Source organism: Macaca fascicularis, chromosome 3, assembly GCF_037993035.2.
Source record: "Macaca fascicularis isolate 582-1 chromosome 3, T2T-MFA8v1.1".
Classification (NCBI taxonomy): Eukaryota; Metazoa; Chordata; class Mammalia; order Primates; family Cercopithecidae; genus Macaca; species Macaca fascicularis.
The window spans coordinates 184003365-184025436 of NC_088377.1; the positions used below are offsets into that span (position 1 = coordinate 184003365).

The 22072-nt window shown below is 44.9% G+C and overlaps 2 gene segments (V, D, J or C); both read left to right on the forward strand.

Annotated features, from left to right (window-relative positions):
- Positions 1 to 7789: 7789 nt before the first annotated feature.
- Positions 7790 to 10658, forward strand: LOC102146902 (T cell receptor beta variable 6-1-like). The segment is given in 3 exon segments: positions 7790 to 8194; positions 9584 to 9666; positions 9755 to 10658. Coding segments are annotated over 3 exon segments (528 nt in total).
- A 1766-nt stretch (positions 10659 to 12424) lies between these two features.
- LOC107129149 (probable non-functional T cell receptor beta variable 7-1) lies at positions 12425 to 14697 on the forward strand. The segment is given in 3 exon segments: positions 12425 to 12591; positions 13667 to 13973; positions 14635 to 14697. Coding segments are annotated over 3 exon segments (537 nt in total).
- The last annotated feature ends 7375 nt before the right edge of the window (positions 14698 to 22072 follow it).

Here is a 22072-nt window from a genome sequence, read left to right on the forward strand (position 1 = left end):
TCCAGTCTGGCCTCTCCTCCTTAGCTTACTAAGCATAGAACCACAAATAGAGACTTAGAAATTTAATCATTTTCTGCACATATCTTTACTCATATATGGGAAAATGGGCAAGAGGATATTGTCAGTGAAATCAGCAAAAAGAGGATTTCTAAGAGAGAGAAACAAATTCCCCAGCAGCATGGCAACAGTGGGTATTGTTTTCTTTATTTTTGGATAAGCTGATTAGTTGGCACGTAGCACAGAGTGGTCTGAAAGGTCTGCTTCGAGGAAGTTGGCTGGAGTCATCACAGAAAGAAGAACTTTAATAATGAATCACCTACAAATCCCTGAGAGTCTGCCTGCAGCGAGGGGGACGGGATGACTCGGTGTGATTTCTGGCACAGTTCTTCCCGTAGCACACCTACATGAGCTAGGCCGGGTTTGCATCATCTCCTTCATCAGAATTTTCTCAAAGGTAAAATTTCTTCTCTATCACTTTTTCCCCTTTTACAATGCAAAAAGTGATCTTGAAGGACATAAATTTTAAAATGTGGGGGCTTCTTTTAGTTCCCCTAGAGAAAAAGTATAATAGTCAAGATGGTGAAATCGTTCCTAATTTAAACATGTCCCATGCACCGTGTTAGAAAGGCTGTATCCATCAGCTCAGACAGCCACAGCAAATAGCACAGACTGCACGGGTTAAACACAAATCTTTTTTTTTCTCACAACTCCAAAGTATGAAAAGGGGATGCCAGCATGCGGGGCTCTGGTGAGGGCCCTCCTCCTGGCTTGCAGAGCACCCTCTTCCAGTTGAATCCTCACATGGTGGAGAGAGAACAAGCCAGGCATCGAGTGCCCCATCCCAGAGGACATTAACCATACTGGATCAGAGCTCCACTTTTATAAGCTCATGTAAACATAGTTTTCTCTATAAAGACCCTATCGTCAAATATTGTCTCCCTGGGGGTTGTATTTTGGAGGGACATACATATTCAGTCGGTTAACAATGGCAAAATCTTGGTTACTGCGCAGCGGGCCACACGGGGGTGCTGTGGAACCACTGAGCTCCAAATGTCTCTGGGGTGTGCACAGAGCCAGGAGCCTGGGACACGGAGGGTTAAGGAGCAGCCTTGCTTGATGTTTGTGCTCACTAAAAATGTGATGGCAGATACGTAAAATTGCAGGTGTGCCTCTCTTCAGGGAGCCATGCACTTCAGCTCTGCGTGGGTTAGGAAGTCTCCGTGAGCTTGCAAGGGAGAATGAAAATGGGCTGTCCCATGCTGGGATGGGACCACCTGCATGTCCCCGGCAGGCACAGACAGAGGAACAACAGCCTGGAGGGAAAAGCAAAGGAACTTGGGGTGGGGAGGGACATGCAGCCTAACCTCATTCCAACTCAGAGCAGCCCAGTCCAGCCCCACATGGTATGTGAGAATATTTACAGCACAAAGCAGAGGTCTTCGATCGGGTAAGCCAGGGGCATAACAAGGAAGGCAGAGTGCATGAGAACCTGCAGAGATGACATCAGAGCAGTGACATCACAGCCTAACATCCGATCAGAGATGCGGTGCTCAAAACCCCAGCTCTCAGAGGACCAGTATCCCTTGCAGGTTGACACCTGACCAGCTCTGTCCCACCCGGCCATGGGCTCCAGGTACCTCTGATGGGAAGGCCTTTGTCTCCTGGGACCCGGTGAGTCCTTGGCACAGGTGGGATGTCTCTGAAGCAAGCCTCATCCAAGGCATCCTCAGGCTCCCTCCTGTGTTCTTGCCCCAGCCTTTGTCTCCCTCCGTCACAGGCCCAGTGGATTCTGCTGTGCAGAACAGAGAGCAGTGGACCTCGGGAGGCCCGCAAGGGGAGGACATAGGAGAGTGACATCACAGGATGCCCCTCCCACCAGGAAAAGCGAGGCTGAGAACTCAGCTCTTCCCCAGGAGGACCAAGCCCTGAGCACAGACACACTGCTGCCTGCCCCTTGGTGCCACGGGCTCCATGCTGCTCTGCTGGGCCCTGCTTTGTCTCCTGGGAGCAGGTGAGTCCCTGCAGACAGGACAGTACCCCATTCTGAGCCTGCCCCACCCCTGTGTCTTCCACTTTACCTTGGGGAGGTACCACCACACTGTCTCCCGTGCTCATCCTCCATCTGCTTTTCCCACAGGCCCAGTAGAGGCTGGAGTCACCCAAACTCCCAGATCTCTGATCAAAATGAGAGGACAGCAAGCGACATTGAGCTGCTCCCCTATCTCTGGGCATAGGAGTGTGTCCTGGTACCAACAGACCCCAGGACAGGGCCTTCAGTTCCTCTTCGAATACTTCAGTGAGACACAGAGACAAAAAGGAAACTTCTCTAATCGATTCTCAGGGCGCCAGTTCTCTAACTCTCGCTCTGAGATGAATGTGAGCACCTTGGAGCTGGGGGACTCGGCCCTTTATCTTTGTGCCAGCAGCTTGGCACAGCCCTACAAAGCCAACCACATTCTGTGCACAAACCTCCCGGGCCCAGTGTGGAGCAACCTCAGCCCTGACATATCTGTGAGAACCTGGGGACTGCAGGGAGAAAGAAAGGCAATTTAGAATGTTAGGACCCACAGCCTGGGGCTTTCTGCAATTCGGGGTTGGAGGAAACAAGGGCTGGAGAAAACAAGGCCAAGAGAGCCTACTCAGAGGACAGGTACTGCTTCCGCGGGTTGGCTGCAACATTACCTTCTTTGCCGACACAGTAAGCTACAGGGATAGAGGAAATGTTTGTAATTTAACAGCTGGCACGCTCCTTTTCAAGACAAGGGATTTAATTTTGTGGTCAAGATTGTTGATAACAGCGTAGTGTAGAAGGGAGAATAACAGGGTTTTCTTTATACAACTTGGGGAGAAGAAATCAAGATTTTGGGGAAAGTCAAGGATAGAGAAAATGAAAGATGATTGAAAATAGAGATAGAGCAGAAGGTGATGAAAAGTGGTGTTCTGTGCACCATGAACTCTCTTCTCCCCTCTCCCAAAGTTTTCAATACCTAGAAAAATTAAGGAAAGGTCTTATAGCAACTGGAATCACCTGGTAGCTGGTCCCAGTTGGAGACATCACCAAAGAGCCTCTTGGCCATTGTGAGAGCCCTAGAGCTGCTTCTGCTGTCTTCCTTCTTCCGGCCCTAATCTCCACTCCTCAGGCCACAGTCAGGTACTTCCCAAAACACAGAGGAAGGTAAAGTCACCCTTGTTCCTAAAGGGGCAAATACTTTCCAGTTTCCCCCCAAATACATTCTGTGGCCCTGGGATTCCTTTCTGACATTCACCTCCCAGATCCAATTACCTTCTATGACCAAATGCTCTTTGAACATTTTCTAAAACTCAGCAGTCTTTACATCCTCTGCGTTTGTCCTCACTATTTCCATGGCCCGGGAGGACCTTTGTTCTCCTAAGACGGGGTCACATACCAATCATCTGCCAAGGACAGGCTCACATCTGCCTTCCTCTTCACTTCTTACTGTGACATTCCCTGGGACTGTACTGTATCAGTCTCTTCCCTTTATTTTCATAGGAAAAGTCAAGTGTATAATTGATACTCTTTGATGTTTGTAAAACTAATAAGTTATTGCCCTCTTATACAGAATCCTGGAGTGTGATTAAGAGACTCCACTTGAAATATCATGCAGAATGATTATGAATAGTCTTAGTATTTCATGTAACTTCTGTAGTATTCCTAGCAATTGTGTCTTCACACAGGATTGATGACCAGTGCTGTTAAGTATCCAAAGTATATCTAATGCTGGAATTTGCAAATGTTCTTTTGGAGTGAAGAAAATTATGTTATTTGTGCTGATTGAAGAATCACTAAAAAAAGAAAATTATGGTATAGTAATATTCCTAAAGACTCATAATCCTGCAAAAAACTTCCTCACCATAACCACGCTTTCCACAACCACATTTTTTTTTTTTTTTTTTTTGAGACGGAGTCTCGCTCTGTCGCCCAGGCTGGAGTGCAGTGGCCAGATCTCAGCTCACTGCAAGCTCCGCCTCCCGGGTTCCCGCCATTCTCCTGCCTCAGCCTCCCGAGTAGCTGGGACCACAGGCGCCGCCACCTCGCCCGGCTAATTTTTTTTGTGTTTTTAGTAGAGACGGGGTTTCGCCGTGTTAGCCAGGATGGTCTCGCTCTCCTGACCTTGTGATCCGCCCGTCTCGGCCTCCCAAAGTGCTGGGATTACAGGCTTGAGCCACCGCGCCCGGCCTCACAACCACATTTTTAAAGATTTGGCGAAAGTGGAATGTAGTCAAAGGTGCTTGTTAATCACCCTTGATGAAATCAACCTAAATCAACCTAAAACATTGAAAAAAAAAAAAAAAACTAGTTTTGCTCAGTAATGGAATCTTATCATCCTTGACAATGAAAAGATATGTGTTTGTGAGTGTGTGTGTGTGTGTGAGTGTGAATGTGTGTGTGTGTTTTCTTGTGGATATTCACTCACACAGAAATAGTTTCTCCCCTGGTGGCATTTTATAAGGTGCTGGGTCACTAGCAGAACTCCTAAGCACTTCTAGGTAAGGATAGGAAATAGTAGACCTAACTGAATCTGCCTAAGTTATAGCTGATAAGATAGTTTATTTCAAGATTTTATAAACTCAGAAATAAATTTGTAAAATCAAAAAATCCTCTTTATAAAATGTGCTAACTAAAATTTGTGAATAAACTAAATACAATGTGTAAAAAGATGTGGGTCTGACTAATCAAAGGGAGCTCTGCAATGTAGTATTTTCAGCCCAGATTGGCTTGATATTGTCACACTGTTTCATCCTGTGACCTGTATGATTCTGGCTCCTCTCTTCCATCTTAGGATGCTCATTGCTATAATGTAACAGTAATTTATTGTGCAATCAAGATGTGTCCTTTTGTCTCCACTGGCCAAGGGTGAATTTGAAGTTCCACCCTAAATCAGCCCTTCCGGGAAAGCAATAGAGAGGGTGTGAGTGAGATAACGGGGTCTGCAGGGGTTGGAGTGGGGGCATCCCTGTTCTTAACTTGGACAATCCTGAGCTCATCAGGTCAGGTGTGAATCCATGGGGCTGTGGAACGTTGGCCACTTGGGGGCGCTGTGGCTCCACAATGCTGCAGGGAACCCTGGGGAGGGGTGCGAGGGTGGCCGGTAAAGGAGGGTGGAAGGGAATGCCTGGCTGCCTGCTGGCATCAGGAGATTAGGTGGCTATTAGAGTAGGTTCTGGCCTGGGACTGCCCAGGGAAAGGTAGGGCCGGGGTTTGCACCAAGCAGGGAGTGTCTCTGCCTCTGCATGGGCAGTGGAGAGTGTAGGGGCTGGGGTGGCAAGGGCTGGGAATCAGTGTCAAGGCAGGGACAGGGTGGGCAGAGGAAAATGAAGTGTGATGTGGGCATGTGGTGACTGCCCAACCACCTCCCCTTTAGTTGAGGGTCTGTGCGGGACAGGAATGCTGCGTGGAGCTGCTGAGCCTGGGTCTCTCAATGGGTGAACAAGGCAAGACTGGCCTGCAGAGACAGTACCTGGAAAAGGCCAAGGCAAGGAATTGGGTGACACTTTTCTACCCCCACTCAGGGAGTGACCTGAGGAGGGTGCTGCCAGCCAGAGGGGCTCAGGTCCTGGTGAGCTGACAGGCTTTTCCCCCTGACACTTCCTGTTGCTTCTGTATGTGATCTGGTTAAATGCTCACTGAAATCATGTAAGGTAGGTATAATTTCACCTGTTTATACATCTGAAGGAAAGCAGCTGTCCTAGGTCTCATATTAAGTAATTGGCTGAGGTGTTTTCCTCCGACACCTCTGCACCAGCCCTCTCCCCCGACTCTATGTATCTGTCCCTTCATCTGGCTTCCCCTTTCCAGGTCACATTAGCAGGAGGGCAAGGTCGTGCCTCATATGTGACCATTATAACCTCTTCCCTGACAAGTCCAAGGAACACGTGACTTCCAGGCCAAGCGTATCCATTCACCTTTCATTGAAGCAAAACAGAAGGATGAAATTTTCCGCACTATAGACTTCCTATAACTGATACAATCTACCTTAAGGAAAAGTAACAAGAAAAATTGTTATTCATTCATTATTATTGTATTTATTTTATTTGATATATGTTTGGAGGTCCTTTCTTTGTATAGATATTTTATGACAAAAAATGCAAAATGAAAAAAGAACAAATGAAAATAAAAAAGAAAAGCTTTAAAGAATAATAAATATGTTTCTTACTTTTTAGAGTATTAAGGTTTGCATTAAATTTTTTTAACTTATTCAAAGTAGTTTGTTCAGTTTCTGAATTATACAGATTTCCTTTTTTTCTTCTCTTTCTCTCTTTAGCCACCTACACCTTTTTCTGCCAGCTTTTTAAGTTTAATAACAGAAGGCTATCTTTTAAACAGATTCTTAAATGTACAATATAGTATCATAATCTACAGACACAAGGTTAGACAGTAGATCTCTAAACTTCCTCATCCTTCTTTATTGAAATTTTACAGCCACTGATGGCAGCCACCCATTTGCCCCACTTCCCAGCCCTTGGAAATTACCATTTTCATCTTCAGTTACATGAGCTTGACTTTTAGGTTGCCTCATGTAAGCACAATCATGTAGTATTTGTCTTTCTGTGCCTGACTTTTTCAACTCAGCATAATGTCCTCCAGGTTTAGCCATATTGTCAGGTATGGCCAGATTTTCTTCTTTTTAATGCTTACTGATACTCCACTGTATGCATACACCACATTTAAGGTGTGAATATTAAATATATAGTATCTTATTGTTTCTGTGAAACCATCTGTCACAAGAGCAGCAGGGTCATTTGCAGAACAGCAAGCACTGAGTATATGAATGCACATTCATTCGAAGTTCAATTCTGCTTCATAGAGAAGACTTCAAAAAATAATAATTTCATCATTTATTGTTATTTTACTATACAAAAATAGAATTTCTTTTTTCTTTTTTTTTTTTTGATACAGAGTCTCACTCTGTCGCCCAAGCTGGAGTGCAGTGGCATGATCTTGGCCCACTGCAACCTCCACCTCCCAGGTTCAAGTGATTCTCCTGCCTCAACCTCTCGAGTAGCCGGGATTACAGGCATACACTACCATGCCCAGCTAATTTTTTGTATTTTTAGTGGAGATGAGATTTCACAGTGTTAGCCAGGATTGTCTCAATCTCCCCACCTCGTGATCCGCCCACCTCGGCCTCCCAATGTGCTGGGATTACAGGTGTGAGCCGCCGCACCCAGCCAATACCATAAAATATTTAGCATATAGTAGAAATCTAGCTATTTTTATTTCCTTTGCTAATCTCAGGCAGCCTCTTCTACTGTGCCAATGCCCAAAGGCAGATAAAGACACATTTTCCCTGGAAATCTTAGGGTGAGGACTCAGGAAGTCACAGAAATGGCAATATATATGCATGATGATTACTTTGAAAGTATTAACTAGAGAACGTAGCATATATCCCACCTCAGGCATTTAAAACTCAATATTATTGATATATAAATTATATAAACATTACAAATTTTAAATAAACAGATCAGTTATACGTAACTAAATAATTAACAGAACAAGGAGCTCCTGAAAAGTTGTATGGTTTTAAAAGGGGTTGAAGCCAAGTGAGCTACCAGATCCACATTAGGGACAATTCTGTCTGGAGATGGATGTTGTGATAAAACAACCTCAGAAGGTCTTTCAAGCCGGTGCAGGCTGATTTCACAAAGTTTGTTTATTCATTTTCATTCATCTATTTTCTTATCTGCTCATTTACTCAAATTATTTTATAATGATATTTTGGCAAAAATTAATCATCTTTAAGGGAAATATTTTGAGTTTCATCAGACACATACGCAGCTGAGCTTTGTGTCCACACACTGAGTGCCCTGGGGCCAAACGAAACATGGTAATAGTGACCTTGCTGAGATATGACGTCACATTGGGAGAAAGGTTCCCTTTGTGTTGACTCTAAGTGTCCAAATCATGAGTCCTAAGCCTTGAGCTAGGAAATGCCCTTTTCTGCCCTGGGAAGCAGGCTCCTAGATTGTGTGTTTCTCTGTCTCCTGGTCTAGCCTGGGCACAGACAGGGCACCCACTCATGAACTTGTTACATCCTGGCTGTGACTTTCAGCACCAGGTGATCCCTTGCTCTGACTTCAATTTCTGTGTCCTTCTCTCCTAAACCCCACAGATGTTGAGTGACTCAGACTCCAGTCATGTGCTTGTGCCAAAAGGAAACCAGCACAAGAGGAGGTGAGCAGAATATGAAACCAAACCATGTACTCAGGACAGTCAATGAGACTTACTGGTAGCTCCTTTGCTCAAATATTGTAAGGAAGTTGAAGATCATGACAATGTTACAGCAACAGGGGTCTTTTTAAGTGTGGAGCTCTGTGCACTAAGATACAGTTTTTGAGCTTTTTTTTTTTTTTTTTTTTTTTTTTTTTTTTTTTGAGACAGAGTCTTGCTCTGTTGCCCAGGCTGGAGTGCAGTGGTGCAATCTTGGCTCGCTGCAACCTCGTCTCCTGGGTTCACGTGATTCTCCTGCCTCAGCCTCCTGAGTAGCTGGGATTACAGGTGTGCACCACCATGCTGGGCTAATTTATTATTATTATTATTATTATTATTGTTATTTTGTATTTTTAGTAGAGACGGGGTTTCACCATGTTTGTTAGACTGGTCTTGAACTCCTGATCTCATGATCCGCCCACCTCAGCCTCCCAATGTGTTGAGATTACAGGCATGAGTCACCGTGCCCGGCCTTTTGTTTGTTTGTTTGTTTTAATTGTTACTGAATTAGTGGTGAGAATCCTGACCAAGGGAATATTCCCTATGAAATATGACACTTCAAATAAAATGAGAGCACTTTTTCTTATCAGGATAAGAAACAAGATAAGCCTGCCTCCTCTCTCCTCGCCCCACGTACCTCACACATCAAGACACGCTTGTGCCCACAGATCATGGGCAGCGTTGGGCAGCCACCATCGTCCACACAGTGAGGGCAGTCAGAAGCGTGAGGTGGTTCTGCCTGCTGGGGTCTCACCCCAGGCACAGAAAACAACAGCCCTGGGAGGAGCTGAGGCTGCTCAGCTGGGCTTGTCAGGAGTCCCATCTGTCAGTGAATGGACAAGAAACAGAACAAAACGACTCCTCCAATGTTGATGAGCCTGCCCCTGGGATTTGGAAACTTGGTAACAGAGAAAACCAATATAGACAAAAGATTGTAAACAGGATTAAGGTCAGCTAAGCAAATTAGAAAAGGATACTTGAAGGAGTATTTGGGACACAGGAGTCAAAAACACCAGGAAGACATGAGGAGTGTCCGTAAGTGTCTAAATTAGAGAAATATTTAGGTAACTAACACCAGTGTATGAATGAGGAATTATATCATCACAGGGATAAAATTTACATTGAGTTACAAACTGCTTACAAAAAGGCTAAGAAAAGCTTGTAAGGTTGTGTCAATTCAGACAAAGGCATTCTTCCCATCCAAACTGTTCACTGGTGCATTTATTGTGAATTTGACCATCTAGGGAAGAGGTGTGGCCTCTCCTGACAGGAAGGCTCTGGGGCCCAGGCAGAGAGAGTGACATCTCAGAATGACTCCCTTGACAGTCCTGTTCTTCTTTCATCAATGCACAGACCCAGAAGATCCCTCAGTCCTGCAGCACCTGCCATGAGCATCGGCCTCCTGTGCTGTGCGGCCTTTTCTCTCTTGTGGGCAGGTGGGTCCTAGGCAGGGCCCCTGTCTGGAATTCAAGGCCCAGCGCCTTCCCTTTGGGGCTGCAGCATCAGCTTTGTCCTTCTCTGCAGGTCCTGCAAATGCTGATGTCACTCAGAGCCCAAAATTCCAGATCCTGAAGACAGGACAGAGCATGACACTGCAGTGTGCCCAGGATATGAACCATAACTCCATGTACTGGTATCGACAAGACCCAGGCATGGGGCTGAGGCTGATTCATTACTCAGCTGCTGAGGGTACCACTGACCCAGGAGAAGTCCCCGATGGCTACAGTGTCTCCAGATTAAACAAAACGGAGTTCCTGCTCAGGCTGGAGTCGGCTGCTCCCTCCCAGACATCTGTGTACTTCTGTGCCAGCAGTGAAGCCACAGTGCTGCACGGCCGTCTCCTCTCTGTACATAAAGGCAGGGAGGCTCTGCCCTCCTCTCTCACCCCAAACTCAGTGATGCCCTGAGCAGAGTTCTCTGCACCAGGGACCTTGAAACTCCATCATCATGGGTCTGAGGCCCCCAGGATGAAACAGGATTTGTATTTCAGATCCATCTAGACTCTTGTCTCTCCCTGGGGACCGTGTTGCTTCCTCTCTCTAGGGTTTCCCCCAGCCTACACTCTCATGTGGTCTCTTCTGTAGCCCACCTTTTCCATCTGGGCAGTGACCCTCCAAGGCCTTGCTGTGTCTCTCCTCCCCTCACCTCCCCGCCTCTCTCTACTGCAGCCGTGAGGGGAGTCCCTCTTCTGTGCCTCCTTCATTCCCATCGCGGAGACTTCAAAGGCCATTTTCTCTGCCCTGGGCTGGAGACTTCGTTTCTGCAGTGGCCAGCTCCTACCTGTGCTTCAGACCGCAGCATGATCAGCCCTCCTGTGGGAAGCACTCCCTTGCCTCCCAGCTGAGATCAATTTTTCTGTTATAAGCGCTGATGGTAACGAGCGCTGATGTGCTCATTAGTCAATAGAGTAGTTGGAGTTTTCCAGTTACTTGTCTGGATATTTTTCTGCTCAACTCGATTTTAAACTCCATAAAGGCGAAGGCTGTGCTTATTACATTACCAACAGCTGTTCCTGGCATGAAGGGAGACCTATTTCACAGATAATGGATGAGTTAATGAATGACAGGCTGATTGAGTGACAAGCAGGTGGATGAACCAATAACAGGAACACTCCAGGTCCGCTGTACCCTGGCAGAGTTCTAGAGTTAACTGTGCCTGAGATGCTCTGCTATGAGCTTATCAAAGGGCACTTGCTTGTTGAACAAGCATTGGACCATTCATTGTGTAAGCCAGTTTGTCAGTTCGTCTAGGAATTTCCAATTTAAAATATCACATGCTCTTCAAACTCAATGAGGGTAAAGTCTACATTATATAATTCTAATATCTAAGTTTTTTTTTTTTAAGTTTTGGGTTAAGAACCGAAAAGGAAAGAAGAGGGAATATCTTTAGACTTAGTATTTTTTTATTGAAAATGTATTTATATAATTTTTTCTTGGAAGAACAGGTAGGGGAAGTCATGACTACACAGCCTTATAAGTGCTAATTTATGGAGACGGTATCATGAAAAATAACAAATGTAAGAACTGTGTTCTGGAGGGAACATTGTGGCTGTCCTGAGAGTACGTTCTGACCCCAGGAACCAAACCCAGGAGAGTATTTGGCAACTCAGAGTGCGGCAGACAATTCTTGGCCCCCTGCATTTGGGATGAGACTGGAGACAGCTGGAAAAGCTACGGGCTGGACGTTCTGCACTCTCAATGCAGGCCTCTCTGAAATCCCACAGATTAATGTCAGGTAAATATACTCCCACTATTAAGACAAAACCAGAACCAATGAAGAAAAATGAGTAGAAACAATACGCAGTTGAAATGTATGAAGACAAGGAATTTTGCCATTAAAAGTTATAAAAGTTAAAGAGCCATATTTAAAGGAATACAGGAGCAAATTGATATGTGAACAAGAAAAAGGAGACTGTCACAAATCATCAAGGAAACATTAAAAATAATCAAAGAGAATACAGTAATGATTAAGATTATCATTGAAAACAAAGTGGAAATGAAGAAAAGATGACATGCTTCAAAAGAGATTGTTACTGAGGTCAAAGCCAGATCTGAAGAAGTTACCTAGAATGCAGCACAGAAAATTAAATAGGAAACAAGAAAAGGTAAGGGATAAGGAATAAAAATCTTGTGGGTTCTAGTATATTAGGATATATATAATATTTTGTTGGAACTTCCCATTTTTCTTACACATCATTGAAGTGTCACAAAGAGAAAGTGGAGAGAATGATAGGTGATAATTATGAGACATTAACTGAGAATTTTCAAGATGTGTTTCAGGACCTAAATCCTCTGTTTCAACAAGTTAAATGAATATGTAGTAGATGAATACATATGTTATAGTGAAATTGTGGAACACAAATGACAAAGAGAAGATTTTAAAAGTAGCCCAAAAGATAGCTATCTCCCAGACTGAAAGGCACAGTGAAAGTCAAGAAAGGAGATTAAAAATAAGTATCAAGTCAGAATTATAATTCTCGTTCATTAAATACTGAGATTGAAGTAAATATATTTATAGGTAGAGAAAGAAAAAACACTGAGTTTGTCACCAAGGTATCCTTTCTGAATTATAGTTAACAAAGATGGGAGGTAGTCCCAGAAGAGAGGGATGAGGTGCCTCTCATGAGGGAACCCATGTGATGGGACAGTCCCATTGGGCACGTGTGACTGGTGGATGGAGGAGGCTGGCGCATGAATGGGGATGGTACAGGGGACCCTGACTTGCAGGAAAGACAATGAGCTCACCGTTTGGTGCCTTGTGTTGGTGGAGCTGTTGACACATCCTAGAGAACATGCCCAGCAGACAGAGGAGCGGCTGTGGGATGAGGAGGTGAACTCAGAGATGCAGTGTGAGGCCTCCGGGTCCAGACAGCATGGGATCCCAAAGCGATGATACATGCATTGATGTTGTTAAAAAGGAATTTTTTTTTTTTTTTTTTTTGAGAGGGAGTGTCGCTCTGTCACTGAGGCTGGAGTGCAGTGGCACAATGTCAGCTCACTGCAAGCTCCGCCTCCCAGGTTCCAGCCGTTCTCCTGCCTCAGCCTCCCCAGTAGCTGAGACTAGAGGTGCCCGCCACAACGCCCGGCTAATTTTTTTGTATTTTTAGAAGAGACGGGGTTTCACCATGTTAGCTAGGATGGTCTCCATCTCCTGATCTCATGATCCACCCGTCTCGGCCTCCCAAAGTGTTGGGCTTAAAGGCGTGAGCCACCACACCCGGCCTAGAAAGGAATTTATAGGCTGGGCGTGGTGGCTCACACCTGTAATCCCAGTACTTTGGGAGACCAAGGTGGGTGGATCACTTGAGGTCAGGAGTTTGAGAACAGCCTGGGCAATATGGTGAAACCCCGTCTCTACTAAAAATATAAAAATTAGCCTGGTATGGTGGTGCGAGTCTGTAATACCAGCTACTCAGGAGGCTGAAGCAGGAGAATCACTTGAACCCAGGAGGCAGAATTTGCAGTGAGCGGAGATCACACTACTGCACTCCATTCTGGGCAACAGAGCAAGGCTCTGTCTCAAAAAACAAACAAGCAAAAAGCAAGGAACTCACAAATAAAGTCATTTAAGTGTGTTCTAATGTAAATCCTTTGTTCCTGTCATTGCGTGGATTGAGAGAGGAAGTGATGTCACGGTGGGTACTTCCATGTAAGGACAGGAATGTCCCTCTTTCTCTGCTCCTGCTTATGGTGACTCTGATCTTGCAAAGCTCCCACCCTGCCCTGACTCTGCCATGGGCACCAGGCTCCTCTGCTGGGCAGCCTGTGTCTCCTGGGGGCAGGTGATTCCTCAGACGCCAAGCAGTCTCATTTTGTGTGTGTGTGTGTGTGTGTGTGCGCGCGCGTGCGTGTGTGTGTGTGTGTGTGTGTGAGATGGGTGAGAGAGAGATGACTATAGTTGTTTTTCTTATTCAGTTCCCAATTTCTGTCTCCACAGATCACACAGATCACACACAGGGACTGGAGTCTCCCAGTCCCTGAGACACAAGGTAGCAAAGAAGAGAAAGGATGTAGCTCTCAGATATGATCCAATTTCAGGTCATAATGTCCTTTATTGATAACGACAGAGCCTGGGGCAGGGCCTGGAGTTTCCAATTTACTTCCAAGACAAGGATGCAGCAGACAAACTGGGGCTTCCCCGTGATTGGTTCTCTGCAGAGAGGCCTGAGGGATCTGTCTGCATTCTGAAGATCAAGCGCACACAGCAGGGGGACTCGGCCGTGTATCTCTGTGCCAGCAGCTCAGCCATAGCGTGGCAGAGTCACTTCCTTCTTGCTCACAAACCTCATCCTTCTCTCTCCTTGCAGCTCCTGCAAACCCTTAACAGAGGCTTTGCTCCTCTGTTTGCTCCTCCTTCTCCAGGAGAAAGAAATAGATTTGGACCTCAGCTGTCCACAGATTCACCCCTGAGACACAGTAACTGTAAATGTGGGTGGTGGAAGCAATCGTGGCCCATCAGGCTCCAGGAGTCCTCAGAGCCAACTCACTGCTCTAAGGCAAGCACTGGGTGTCTTAGCCTCGGCCTTCAGGGCTGGGATACGCAGTTTTCTTCGGGGCTGGGAGGTTGCTGCCCACATACGGAAGCTTCGGGCATGGGCGGGGAACAAGCCTCTTCCCTTGCATGTGTTGGGGCATCTGGCATCTGCAAGGTCTGATGCTTCATCCACAAGAACATTCATTCTTTCTTCTGAAGCCTCTTCTATCCCTGTCACATTGGAAGTTTTCTGCATACAGGGGCACACCGTTCTTCATGTTTGACTTGAACATCTTTGTGGCTTTTGTGACAATTACTTGATGAATACAGCCATGATAACAACAAGACTTCGTTTCTTCTGCCTAGTGTAAGCAATGCGTGTTCTTTATTTTGTTTTCCGTTACCACTGCTCCTGTCCTGGGAGACTGAAGCCGCGTGCACTACTGCTCCAGTGTCAGCTTGGCTCCCTAGGAAATGGCGTTTCTAGAACCTGAATGCTGACAGATAAGAGTTGTATATATGTATACCATGCAACCTGCCATTTAAAAATGTATGTCCGTAGTGCAATGACTAAATCTAGCTAATTAACATATGCAGTACCTCAATCCTTATCCTTTCCAGTGGTGAGAATACTTGAAATGTACTCTGTTAGCATTTTCCCAGAATACAATCCACTGCTACTAACTCTAGTCATTTGTTGTATAATAGATCTTTGTAATATCTTCATCTTATCTGAGTGAAATTTTGTATCTGTTGACCAACATCTTCCCAACAGTCCATCTCTACTCCAGCCTTTGCTAACTACTGCTCTAGTCTTTGGATTTGAAGTAATTGCCCTGAGGTCTTTAACTCAAGACGATGGGGGAATTTTCTCTATAATGATGCTTATATTACTTTTGTTTTGTTTGTTATTTTACATCTTGCAATATAGGGTTTGCTGCAAATGTAAATAATTATATTGTAATAAAAATCCTTCGCCTGTCTTTGGGTGAAGCTACAGTTCACATATTCGAAATTTCAAGCTGTGACCAAAGCTGACATGATTATGTCTCATGAATTTCTGGGAGTCCTCAGAGACAGCCCTGTACACCAAAGCTAAGATAGAATATTCCAGACCCAGCCAGGACAGAAGGGCATGGTCCTGCATAGCTTCTTGGAAAATTATAGTTCCCCAAATTCACTTATCGGATATTTTGGTGCCGCAGACACCAAATTTCTTTCTCTTGCAAATGATGGTTCTTGGCAGGGATTGTTCTGAACCCATTATAATTTTGCCATCATCAAATCACACCTTGTGTGGAAGCCCTGGGCACAGATGGAAATTCCCTGACCTTATTATGCTATTTCAAAGACTTCCTAAGACCTTGTATCCATCTTTTTCCACCTTCATCCCCATGACCCGTGAGACCCACGCTCCCAATAGTGGACCAGCTCTGATTCTTACGCTTGAACAGAACTCAGACCACAGCTGTAAACACTGTTGCTGAAAGAAGATGTAAAAAAGGCAGGCAGGGTTTCCCACCTACACTGAGGGTGAACAACAAGGGCAGAAAGGGAATATTTTATTAATAACCAAAAAAAAAAAAAAGAAATAAAACCCCTGCTCTAATGGAATGTGAACCGTAGCTTCACGCACAGAGAGGTGGAAGATTTTGTTACAATATACTTATTTATATTCATAACAAATAATATATGTGAAAAATAAAGAAAACTAAAAGTAACATAAGCATTCTTACAAAGAAAATATTCCCATCTTCTTGAGTTAAAGACCTCAGGGAAATTAAGCCTCATCAAAAGACTAGAGCAGTAATTACCAGAGGTTGGGGTGGAGATGGGGTGCTGGGGAGATGCTGGTCAAAGGATACAAAATTTCACTCAGATAGGAGGAAGAAGTTTAAAAGATCTTTTACACAACAAAGTGACTGGAGTTAGTAACAGTGGACTACATTCTGGGAAAATGCTAACAGAGTTGAATTTTTGAGTCAAACAAAAGCAGAATGTCCATAAAATTATTTTGAATCAAAGTCTAGAAGCTTTCAAACCAGTTGTGTTCTGTGATCTCAGCAGCTGCAGAGGACTTGGCAATCCTTTCTCTGCACAAACACCCCTTTGTCCGCTCTAAGAACTAGGGACACACGCTCTTATGCTATCATGAAAATGACAGGCTGTGCTATAGTTGCTGGTAACTCGTTTTAAGTGTGTTGAGTGTGAAGCATTGAACAAGATTGAAAGGTGTGCTCCTGAGTCTGGGAATGTGCTGCAGCCAGTTAGCACGATTCAGAAGAACCAAAGAGGCAAACCCTTCCCAAATCCTCATTCAATGAAGCCATGTTGACAGCTTGAAATCCGCCATGGTGGGTGTGTTGATACCATAGAAACTGGCAAATGCTATTAGGCATGGCCCCACCCTCACAGACGTCCAATTTACCAGGACATCACTGGAATGTTTTCTGATACAATGATGTTCCTATTAGGGCATGTCTTATGGGGCCAAAAAGGCTTAGAATCCACCTTCCTTCTGTTTCTGCTCCTAGAAGCTATAGTCTAAGGGAATCTCAAGTGATCCTATTTCTATCCAATCTCCAAATTCCCTTGCTCTGTGGGTCTGTGTCTCCTATGAGCATGCCAGTCTGAAACAAGACAACTATTTGGAATGTAGCTAAAGGAAACAGTGAACCAGTCCATTATTTTCAAATTATCCTTCCTTGCATGAAATATACAGATGCTGCAATCACTGGGAACAGAGATGGGGCAAGCAGAAGCTCTAGGCTGTGAGTCATTTTAAACTGTAGTGCATCACTGTTCCTCTGTGGCACTGACAGACCCTGCAGCACGGACTAATTTACATAGGAAACTAAGCAGCCCCCGACCAGTCAGGTATGACCTTGGATTCATTTTGGGATGAGAGGTCAGAAGGATCATACTCACCTTAAATATTATCCTCTCCAAGCTACAATACTCCCACCGCCCGTCTTAGTCCCAGGATGTCATCCAGAGCTCCAGAGAATCCCTTCTCTTGGGGCAGAATCACCGAGGTTGTTCCCTCCAGATTTCCACAGTCTCCAGCAGGTATGGGGCACAGGTAATATAATATAATGTATAAGTAATATAAGCATTCTTATAAAAAAAATACCCCCGTCTTCTTGAGTTAAAGACCTCAGGGAAATTAAGCCACATCAAAAGACGAGCAGTAATTACCAGAAGCTGGTTCTTTCTCTCAGGTAGAGAGAGGCATCGTGTCAAATGATATTTGCATAAAAGGGATTAAAATTCTGAGGCTCCTCTCAAATATTTGACATAATTTTCTTTGTTTATTGTTTCATTCTACAATCTCACAATTTAGGAGAGCAATTCTTTTGTGGTTGCATTGTTTACAGCATTTGGGAAGGTTTTTGTGGTTAAATTAATTTAAACAATCATTTTAATTGTGCATTTATTCTGTTCACGGATAGAACAGTGAAAGCAGTCATTTACACATCCTATGATGAAGGTGTTGTTTAAGGTTCAGATCCACACCTAACTTTCAATCCAGTTGGAATGAAAAGATGAAGAGTTAGGTGGCACATGCTGTGAGAGAGGCTCATGCCAGTCACTGTGGGATTTGGAGGGAGGGAGGGATGACGTCTACTTTAGACCATGCTCCACAAAGAAGGAGTGGGAGTTTGTCCATGGGAAACTTCAGAGGAGTAAATACCAGCAGCTTCTAACTAGGGTGGAGTGAGGGCCGTGGGAGCAAATCCTTGGAACAGAAAATGGTGCATTTGAGCTCTCACAGAGGACAGTGGAAAGAAAAGTCAAATAAGCCCCAGTCCCCTGGCAGGTTCTGCTTGCTAATGATACTATTTTGCACCAGTGTGTCCTTATCTCACATCACTCTTCTACCTCTTCCAGAATAATCCCTTCCCTCTCCACTGCTCAGATCAGCAAACGTGCATTGTAGAAGTTACTCATTTCACGTAGCAGGCCTTTTGCTGGTCTTAATTATATCCATCCTTACTTTCCACATGAGATACTGTTTATTGCCCTGCAAATGATCCTACTTTTTATATTCCAGTTTTCACTAGTCAATACATATTTGATCCCTTCTTGAAGGTCAAGATGACCTTGGAAATAATAAGCCTATCTCATTATCTGGTCAGTCTTTTACTAATCTTTATTTCTATGGTAACATTGATTGTCATTTTGGGGGACATGTTTGTTTATCTTGAATTTCATTGAGTTTCCTTAAAACATCTATTTTGAATTCTTTGTCTAAAAGGTCGCATATCTCTGTCTGTCTAGGGTTGGTCTCTGTTTTATTTATTTATTTATTTATTTATTTATTTATTTATTTATTTTGAGAAATTACCGACTTCACTGGCCACTGTACACTACCAGGATAGAGGAAACTTTTTGTAGTTTCATAGCTTGGGCTTTCTTTTTTCAGAGCAGGGAATTTCATTTTGGGGTCAAGACTGTTGAAAATGGCATAGTGAAGAAGGTAGAGTCACCGGGGTTTGCTTTATATACTTGAGGAAGCAGGAACTGAGATTTGGGAAAGGTCAAGAAAAGAGAACCTGATCAAAGACGGCTGAAAATAGAGCAGAAAGCGATGAAAAGTGGTGTTCTGTGCACCATGAACGCTCTTCTCCCCACTCCAAAAGTTTTCAACACCTAGAAAGTATGAAGAAAGGACTGATAGCAACTGGAATCACGTTGCAGCCAGTTCCAGTTGGGAAAAACACCAAACAGCCTCTTGTCGGGTGTGAGAACCTGAAGTTGGTCCTGATGTCTTCCTTCTGGACTTGTGGCCCTAATCTTAACGCCTCCGGGAAGTCAGGCACTTTCCAAAATACAGAGAAGGTCAAATTGCCTTTGGTTTTCAAGGAGAAAATGCTCTGAGCTTCTCCCCAAGATAAACTCTGCTTTCCTAGGAATGCTTTCTCACACTCGTCACCCACATCTGATTGCCCTCTGTGATCGAATGGTTTTTGAAGATATTGGAAAACTCTGCAGCCTTTAACATCCTCTGCATTGGCACTCACTGTTTCCATGGCCCAGAAGGACCTTCATTTTCCCACGACAGGGCCAGACACTGCCCATCTGTCAAGGACGGGCTCCTACCTATCTTGCTCTTCACTTCTCTCCCTGGCATTCTCTGGCACTCTATGATATCACTCTCTTTGTTTTCATAGGCCAAACCAAGAATAAAATGGGAACTGCCTGATGTTTATAAGAATAAATTGAAGTCCACTTATACAGACCTGTGGAATATTACAAATTACTATCTTCTCTTTACAAGAGGCTTCTCCTATGTGAAATAGACTGGAGAGTCTTCAGGGATAGGCTCAGTTTTCTCCACAAATTCTGCAATATTCTAGGCAATTCTGTCTTCATAGTCATAATTGATGACTTGTTCTCTAAAGTACTCAAACTGTGTTTAAGCCAGAATTTGTAAATATTCTTCTGGGAAAAAAGAAAATCATTATGTTTTAGTAACATTTATCCAGTCTCACGATCTTGCTGAGAAATATTTCTCATCATACCCACACTTTCCATGACCACATCTTCAGAGATTTGGTGAGACTGGGAACATCAACAATGGTCCTTCTCAGAAAGCAACCTAAAGCACCGAGAGGAAAAGTAGCTGTGCCGGTAATTGAACTTCAGCAGACTTGTCCATTAAAATGTATTGTGTGTGCGTGCTTGTGAGCTTGTGACTGTGAGTATGTTTGCTTTCTTTTCTTTTTTGGAGACGGAGACTTGCTCTGTTGCCAGGCTGGAGTGCAGTGGCGATGTTGGTTCACTTCAACCTCCACCTCCCAGGTTCAAGCGATTCACCTGCCTCAGCCTCCTGAGTAGCTGGGACTACAGGCGTGCGCCACCACACCCAGCTAATTCTTGTATTTTTAGTAGAGTTGTGGTTTCACCATGTTGGCCAGGATGGTCTCGATCTCTTGACCTCGTGATCCACCCGCCTCGGCCTCCCAAAGTGCTGAGATTACAGCCATGAGCCACCGCGCCCAGTCGTGAGCGTGTTTTCTTGTGGAGATGCAAATAGTTTCTGTGGGCAGTATTTACTAAGCATCACTAGATCACTGGTAGAGTTCATAGGCACTTTCCTAACCCCAGGAAGTGATAGGAAATGTCACAGCCAACTGAATCTGGCTAAGTCATAGCTGACAGGGTTGTTTATTTTAAAATTTTACAAATTCAGAAATAAATGTGTAAAATCAAGAAATCCTCTCTTATAAAACACATGATGTAAAATTTAGTGATATTAATTTAAATACAAAATATGAAAAGATTGGGTCTGATTGAGCAAAAGGATCCGGGGAACAGTGCAGTGTTTCTGGGCTAGGTGGGCTTGACATCCTCACACTGTTTAATTAAGGGTCTGTTTAATTCTGGCTGCTCTCTAAGTGCGACAATTATTTATTTTGCAATCAAAAGATTGGTTCCTGTGTCCCTTTGGCCCGGGGTGAATTTGAAGATCAACCCTAAATTGGCCTTTTGGGGAAAGCATAGAGGGTGTGAGGATGGGGGTTGCAGGGGTGAGAATGGGGCATCCTTGTTCCCGATTTGGACAATCTTGAGCTCATCAGGTCAGGTGTGAATCCATGAGACTGTGGAACGTTGGCCACTTGGAGGCGCTGTGGCTCCACAATGCTGCAGGGAACCCTGGAGGGGGGTGGGAGGGTGATCCAGGAGAGCGGGGCTGAAGGGTATGCTTGGCTGCCTGCTGGCTTCAAGGGAGTGGTTTGATTCAGAGTGGATCTTGAGTTAAACACAAACTCCCCACTGCCAGGGAAGAGTAGAGGTGCCTGAGGCCTCAGTTTGCACCAAAGAGTACAGTGTCTCAGTGTCTCTGCATGGGCAGTGGAGGGTGAAGGAGCTCGGGCCACAAGGGCTGGGCATCAGTGCCAGGGCAGGGACAGGCAGGCAGAGGAAAGTAAGGTGTGATGTGGGCATGTGGGGCCTGTTCTCCACCCACCAAATCTTTAGTTTCGGGGGTGTGCAGGACAGAGGCACGGGGCAGCTAAGCCTGGGGCCTGCCACAGGGTGCAGGGGGCAGCGGTGGCCTGCAGGGAGAGTAACTAGGAAAGGCCAGTTACCGTAAGAAGCTCCAGAATCATTCCTGCCCCCACTCAGAAAGTGACCGTGAGGCACATGCTGCCAGCCAGAAGGGTTCAGGCCCTGGAGAGCTGACAGGCCTTTCCCAGGCACTCTCTGCTGCGTCTACATGTGATCTGCTTTAAGTCACATAAATCGCGCAGGATAAGTATTATTTTACCTGTTTATGTATCTGAGGGAAATCAGCTGTCCTGGGTCTCATATTTAATAACTGGCTGAAGGCTGGGTGCAGTGGCTCAGCCCTGTGACCCTAGGATTTTGGGAGGCCAACCTCAGGAGTTCGAAACCAGCCTGGGCAGCATAGTGAAACCCCGTCTCTACCAACAATATAAAAACTCGGCCAGGTGTGGTGGTGCATGACTGTAATTCCACCTACTTGGGAGGCTGAGGCAGGAGAATTGCTTGAACCTAGGAGGCAGATGTTGCGGTGAGCCAAGATCGTGCCATTGCACTCCAGCCTGGGCAACAAAGTGAGACTCTGTGTCAAAATAAAATAAAATAAAAACTGGCTTAAGTCTGTCTCTCCAACACCTCTGCACAACCCCTTCTTTGTAGCTCTGTCCTTTCACCTGCTTGCCCCTTTCCAGGTCCCCATTAGCAGGTTGTGAAGGTCATGCCTCATACATAATCAGTAGAATCTCTTCCCTGAGAAGTCCAAGGAACACTTGACTTCCAGGCCGAGCATCTCCATTCATCCTTCATTGAGACCAAAAAAAAAAAAAAAAAAAAAAGTGTTATTTTCTGGCCAGGCGCAGT